At 32.9% G+C, this 7,339-nt stretch overlaps 1 protein-coding gene across 9 annotated transcripts in view; it reads left to right on the top strand.

Moving 5' to 3' along the window:
- LOC108362973 (ADP-ribosylation factor 3) overlaps positions 1-7,339 on the top strand; it is a 113,058-nt gene that overhangs the window by 40,925 nt on the left and 64,794 nt on the right. For all 9 annotated transcript variants that reach the window (XM_017616138.1, XM_017616136.1, XM_017616135.1 and 6 more), the window contains one exon: positions 5,208-5,318. In XM_017616138.1, coding sequence (XP_017471627.1) covers positions 5,237-5,318 — 82 coding nt within the window. In that variant the 5' untranslated portion in view covers positions 5,208-5,236. The remainder of the gene's footprint in view (positions 1-5,207; positions 5,319-7,339) is intronic.

Genomic DNA, 7,339 nt, shown 5'->3' on the forward strand with positions numbered 1-7,339 from the left:
TTCCGACATAAGCTACTATTCTATACGAACACAGATATGTATACTTCCTAATAGGCTTGTAAAATGCCCAATACCCAAATCCCTCGCATAAGTTATTATCGGTAAAAAATTGGGTACGCTCAAATCTGGCATCGCTGCAGCAAGTACAGTGCCAGTGAAACAGTGTTGATATTTTAAGTACAATTGTACTTTTTTCAGTACAATTAATTTTAAAATGTACAAAAGTACAATTTGCCGATTTTAAGTACAATTTCAACATCAAAAATACTTTTTGTACCAAACGCTCAAATCTCTTCTAGCACTTTGATTCTTAATCCGTTTACCTTTATTTCATATTTGTTACAAAACGAAATTATGAATTGTAATTTTGAATGTAAACGTGATTGTGAACAGTAATATTAGTGATGTGCGTTATGGTGATTGCGATTTCTTATCACCGGCGGGTGAAATATCCCTCATCGCTATTTATTTTGAAAAAATCTTTGGAAATGCAATTTACCTAGTGGCGATCCTGCAGAAATAGAAGTAATTAAGCAATTCGGGGTTTGAAAGTAAAAAAATGTATGTAAATTCCCTGCGTTGAAATTATAAATTTCCCTTGAGGATTTCCATTTTATCGATAGTTATCTCATTTTATGTTCATTAATATGACCTGACCTATATAGTGTATTAGTGTTTTATCATCATTGTCTTCATCTTTGACAAAATTACACGGTTTCCCGGTATTTATTTTATTCTTTTTTTGATAATTTTAATTATTTTTTTTTATAAAATTGTAGCTCATTATCAAACAAAACCTTGCAAATAAATCGAAACTTGAAAGAATAAAAAAATCAACCAGTTTTTGTTCAGAATTTGTAGACATGTTTTGGGTCAACAATTTTGTAGCCCATTCATTCAAGTATAATAAGGTGCAAGTTTGAAGTGTCTAGAAAATACCATTGATTTTTTGAATTTTTCTGTTTGCGGTGTTGCGCACTTTCTTCCATATAACGAATGCGCGTGTAGCGTTATTGTTTTTTATTGCAATTTTTAAAATTAAGCTTTATTTTATAGTTTTTCTTAGACAATGATAAATGATGTACACAAATTTCAGTATGGAAAAAAAGTGCAACACCTTCAACGAAAAAAGTTCTCAAAAATCTACGCGAATTGAAATAGTACATTCAATCATTTAAACATCTCGGACTTTCTCGGAAGCTTTGGGGGGAAGATTCTGTAACCAGTTAGCGACAAGTTTCGGATCGATATCGCACTTATTGACGTAAAAATATTTCATATCATACGTCAACAAAACCGATACCGATTCGAAAATTGTCGCTAACTGGTTACAGAATCTGTTGCTAACTGGTTATAGAATCTGACTACAAAAATGATATCGTCCGATTCAGCTGGAACAAAAATGCTTCAAACAAGTATGAGTTTCTCTGTATTACGGCCTCGAACCGACATATATCCATCTTTCATTTGAATTAGTATTAAAAGCTCTATTGGCTCCTACATTCGGGTTTTGATAGGCGAGTCTCCCCTGAACCGTTTTTTTTCCATATTTTTGGCCTATGTGCGCTTTTATTCGAAACCTAAATGTTTCGGTACCGAGTATCGAGAGTATTGGATACTTAAAAGCATTGACTCAGCACATCTCTACTGCTGTCATCTCGACTATGACGTCAGCAAAACAGCTGATTCTGTCAAATTCACTGAGAGCCGATTAGCGGTATTGTCATCGGCGCCACCTTCTGTATTCTCTCCANGAGTATTGGATACTTAAAAGTATTGACTCCGGACTTCACTACCGCTGTCATCTCGACAGTGACGTCAGCAAAACAGCTGATTCTGTCAAATTCACTGAGAGCCGATTAGCGGTATTGCCATTGGCGCCACCTTCTGTATTCTCTCCACCGTGTCCCAATTACGTAGTTCGCTCTCATTCGTAATTCGCACTCCAATTACCTTTCGAATTGCGTAATTCGCCATACAAAATTTTGAGAGCGAGGTAATCATTTGTTGGTAATTCAGATCCAATTACCATCCGAATTACGAAAAATCGGTGCCGTCTCTAATTTTAATCGGATATTTATCGAAACTAGCTCACACTTTTTCTGAGTACGAAAAAAAAGTTGTAAATTTGTATATTCCAAATTTAATAGGAAACTTATAAATTTGTATATCCCAAATTTAATAGGAAACTTATAAATTTGTAGAAAGAACCTACATTTGGCATAAATTTTGCAGCGAAGAAAACAAAAACAAAACACAGAGACGGAGAACTGTCAAATCGAATTAAGAATGTGCTCGTGGGAATGGGGTAATTTGCGATCGTAATTGGGGGAACGAACAAAGTAATTCAGGATGCCGTAGGAAAATGGTATAACTGGATGTCTTGTATGCAAAACTCGTTTACAATAGAGGTATTCTCCAAATTTTGCAGTCATTGCACGTAGCGCGGATTGCATGGATTGCATAACTTGCAAACACACATCAACAAAATACATGGGAAACAACATTTCCTACCGCTGCAAAATACGCAACGTCGAAACCCATGTATATATTTTGCAAAATAGCATAGCAAGATAAATGCGACCCTCTGCTAGTTGTTTTGTTGTCGGAATTGCTACATATTTCTCTCATTCCTCTCATCTCGTTCACTTCATTTTTTTTTGCTGTCTCTTGTTATTGTATTTGATACATAATTTCGCTGCTTGCTACCCATGCATGCTACCACTTTGCAATGGGGTGCTCTCGTACTCGTCGAAATTTGGAATAGTATTTTTGCATTTCGTGTAATCCGTGCATCGTGCAAGACTTCGAGAATACCCCTATTGTCTGTCAATTGGGAAAAAAGAATTGCTAGTTGTAGGCAAAAGCCATTCAATTATTCAAATTTGTTGTTACTAAACTGAAAGTTATTTTCGAGATAACTAACAACACTCGGCAAAAAACGTCAGCCTTCTTTTTAAATTATACTCCATTATATTATCGCAACTGGTATGTAACGACCCGGCGATATGCCCATAAAGCGATTGCTCTTTTGTTGTATTAATTTCTTGCACATATCAATTATTATATGAAACATGTCAACTATAATTCAATTATTTTCTTCTTACTTTTAAGGAAGTTCCAACGCTTTGTAAAAGCCTTAAGAATATACTACTTAGAGTATTTTGCTTGTACAAATTAATATTACAATACAAACAACAATATAAATGGGGAAAAATTACCGAGAACCGAGTTACCGAGTACCAAGCCATGATGCAATAATACAAGGTGTTGTACGTTGTCACAGCGCCAACTTGTACGCCCTTAGCTCACTTTTCTATTTTGGAAGTACGCGAGAATCGGGGAATAAATGAAGCCCATTTAAGAAATAGTAGTAGACTTCCTATTTTTTTGTTACCTTTTGGGATATATACTACAACGAAAAATGAAATTGGTATGCAATGTAATGAATAATTTAATCTTTTGCACTAATTTTGACTTACACGATCAAAGTCATTCTTCAACGATTTATTAAGTGAGACGATTTTTATGTTAAAGTTAGATTTGCGTTAGGAGCATTTTTTATATTTAAACTACTTTAGCAAATCATAAAGCACAATACATACTAGCCGAACCTTAAGCTAAATACATATCTATTTTTTAGAAGCTTTTATTTACTTTCACCCATGTAATCAAATCTTGAAATCCATTTTAACCAACTTCCCGATCAGATGGAGATTTGAAACTGCAAACTTAGCTCAGAACCCGATGACAATGCAATATGAAAGTTGAACTAATCCGCTAGGTGGCGCAGGTGTCGAGATATTTGAAAACCCGTATTTTTGGTTCGGTTTGGTTCATATTAATAAATTGTTCCGTAAATTTAACTTCTTATGGCCTTATTCATAAAAAATAAAGTAGGTTTAAAGAGCTTTATAAATTGACGTTTTCATACATTTTTCAATTTATAAACCTTTTATAAAGCTACTTTTTAGTTTTTTAACAACTAATGAAAGCATGTTAAAAAAACTGACTTTACATCTGTTCCTTTTCAAGGAATGAAGTGTTTGAGTTCTGGTATCCCCTGAGTGGTACAGCAGTGAAAAAAAAAAAAATATATGTACATATTGTATAATTTATATCTTTCGAAAATACCAATACATGGGAGGTCAGCGTGGTTATTGTCCGATGTAATTATAGTAATTTTGCTACAGTAGTTACTTAAATATGGCGGTTTTGGGTACAGAGGCGCAAAATCCAACACAGCAAAACAACGAAACAACGATCAGCGAACCCACATAAACAGCGAAAACTTCAATTAGTACGGCTTCAATCAGCTAAGGAATAAAACCCATTACTTTAAGAAATATTCATACATATATTCCACTTGTACTTACAACGCAAAAGTGTATTCGGTGCAGAAGCACAAAATCCAACTTGAAATCAGCACGGAAAAGCAGCTCGGAAAACACAAATTGTCTGTGAAATTCACATACACACAAAACACCAGAAAACCTGTGGAATAATTTTATTTATAGATTCTATATCACATATGCATAAAGCACTTACGATCTGAGCTATTGGTTTTCCGAAAATTGCAATAAATGCTGAAAATTCTTAATTTTCACAAATTAGCTATCGATTCGCACAAATTTTAATATTGATTGTCAACGAATAACAATAGAGACAGAGACGAAAAAGTCGATTAGTGATGCCAATCATTGTCGATCTATGGTTTTCCTTGTGTGAATACCATTTTTAGTACTTTTTCATGAAAATCGCTGTAATATAAAAAGGAGTTGGTCAGAGCGGCAAATTGAATTTGATAAGGGCGTTCAATATGGCGATTAGAGCGAGAGGAAAGCGAACGTATAACACCTTCTTTATTGCATCATGGGACCAAGCTGTGCGGGAAGAACTCTATTACAAATGTGTATGCTCAGAATTGAAAATTCAGTACAAATCAGTAAAAATTTTAAAAAATTAGGGACTTTAGCGTTAGTTAGTAGATAGTCAAAAATATGTACTGATAAAATCACGTCTCGCAACCGTAATCTAAACTATTAAATGCTAAAGAAACCCAATTTTTTAAAGTAACACAATTTACTTTTGGTGAAACTCCTGTATGCAAGGAAAATTTTGTTTTCATTTCACACATTTAACTAACTTTGTAATAATAATGATTTATTTGCATATAGCACATGATTATTCTCCGTTTTAATTTACAGGTGTATGTAGCAGTTGATGATCTTCCACAATGGGAAAACTGCTTTCTAAAATTTTTGGCAACAAGGAAATGCGGATTTTAATGCTTGGTCTGGATGCCGCGGGAAAAACAAGTATCCTTTTTTTAAAAACTTCCAATAAAAAAACTTACAAATCCAGGAGAGAGTGTATACTTTTTTGACAAGTATATTCTGGTTTGAAAAAAGCGGTCTTTATAGTAGAGGAGACCGTGGGAGATCGACCTTCGCCGATCTGATAACTCGATGAGACATATTTTTTATCAAATATAATTTATAAACAAATATGCTTATGATAACTTGCCTATCGAAAAGTGTTCATAGCTATTTTTAATTTAATTAATTTTAATCAATATTCTTTCATCACCTTCACTCTTGTGATAACCGAATGAGTTTTATCTCAATTGATAGTTTTTAACACACAGAATATGCCTAGGTAGGCTTGCCTACTTATTTCTGTGCATGGCTACTTGGCATGTAGATGTGAACAGGTAAGTCAATATAGGTAACTACAGCGATCTGTTAACCAATCCAAATTGATATCATAGGTAAGATATTTTAATTACAAAACCAATCATATAGGCTTGCCTGCAAAAAATCGTACTTAAAATATTATTGCCAAGCTATAAAGTTTTAGAATTTTAGCTATTTGATAGGTGCGAGAGAGAAAGTAGAGCGTCCGAGGTCCGTGTGATAGAACAGGAAACAACATAGCAGCTGCACGCTACCTGACCGTTGAATGTAAACAAAATATATATTCTTTATTTAAAATTAAGTAAAGAATAATTTATTTATTATTTAAAATTAAGTAAAGCGGGAAAGAATAAGTGTTACTTTTAAAGTTTTATTATAATAAATAAAAAAGTCATCAATATAGAAAAATAAAATTTAACACATTTATGTTCTTAAAAGCGTTTACTACAAAGCATACAAAATCAGGGACTGTAACGGTTAAAACTTTTATTATAAAAATCACTTTTTAATCGTTATTAACTGAGTTTTATTTTTTGCTCAAAAAATAATCGTTACGTTTTAAGTTTTATTTTTTGCTCGGAAAATAATGGTTACGTTTTAGGTTTTATTTTTTGCTCGGAAAATAATCATTATTTCTTGAGTTCAATTTTTTGCTCAGAAAATAAAAATTAATTTTTACGTATGCGTATGCGCATGCGTGAATAGACAGGGGGCTGCTGCATTGAACTTTTAACGTCACCGCGGAGTGGGTAATGAAAATACAGAGAGCAAGAAACAAGGGCAGCTACAAAACCACAGACACTAACAACCTATATTGAAGCTGAAGAACAGGACAAAGTTTAAGGTAAATAAAAAGACAAGGATAAAGATAATGATGAAGATGAAGATGAAAAAAAATTTAACTCAAGAAATAACGATTATTTTCCGAGCAAAAAATAAAACTTAAAACGAAACGATTATTTTCCGAGCAAAAAATAAAACTTAAAACGTAACCATTATTTTCTGAACAAAAAATTAAACTTAAAACATAACCATTATTTTCCGAGCAAAAAATAAAACTTACAACGTATCGATTATTTTTCGTGCAAAAAATAAAACTTAAAGAGTGAAAATCTCTCAAGTGGGCTACCCAAAATTGGGTGGTCTAGATTTTTTCAAACAAATAACTTTATTCGATTTACAACCATAAAAAAAATATATAATTTGAACAGTTTTGCAAAATTCGAATTTTTACAAGGGCTACTGTTATTAACTTTTTTTTTGATGAATTTAGTAATTATTTATTATCCACTGATTCATAGGATGTAGCTTGCTGATTTTTTGCATGAAAATATTGATAATCAAACACGCTTTAGCCTGATTGTTTCGATTTTTCAAAAAATCATTATTTTGTACAAAATTTTTAATTTTTATAAAAAATTTGTATAAACAAATGGAAATATTTATTACTTCTCGATCAGATATTTTAATCGTTTACATTAAATATCAATCCTTATTCTATAATACATTATTAAAAAAAAAACACGGAAACCTGCATGCAGTCAAAAGTTATAAATTTTTTTCGCTCCTACCACGGATGCTTTTGCTTTCATGCCTCGTGCCGCGCGGACTCGCAGCGAGCGTGGTGCAACCAGAGAACGGAA

The sequence above is a fragment of the Rhagoletis zephyria genome, unplaced genomic scaffold (assembly GCF_001687245.7).
Source record: "Rhagoletis zephyria isolate East Lansing unplaced genomic scaffold, Rhagoletis_zephyria_1.1 Rzeph_scaffold_01155, whole genome shotgun sequence".
NCBI lineage: Eukaryota > Metazoa > Arthropoda > Insecta > Diptera > Tephritidae > Rhagoletis > Rhagoletis zephyria.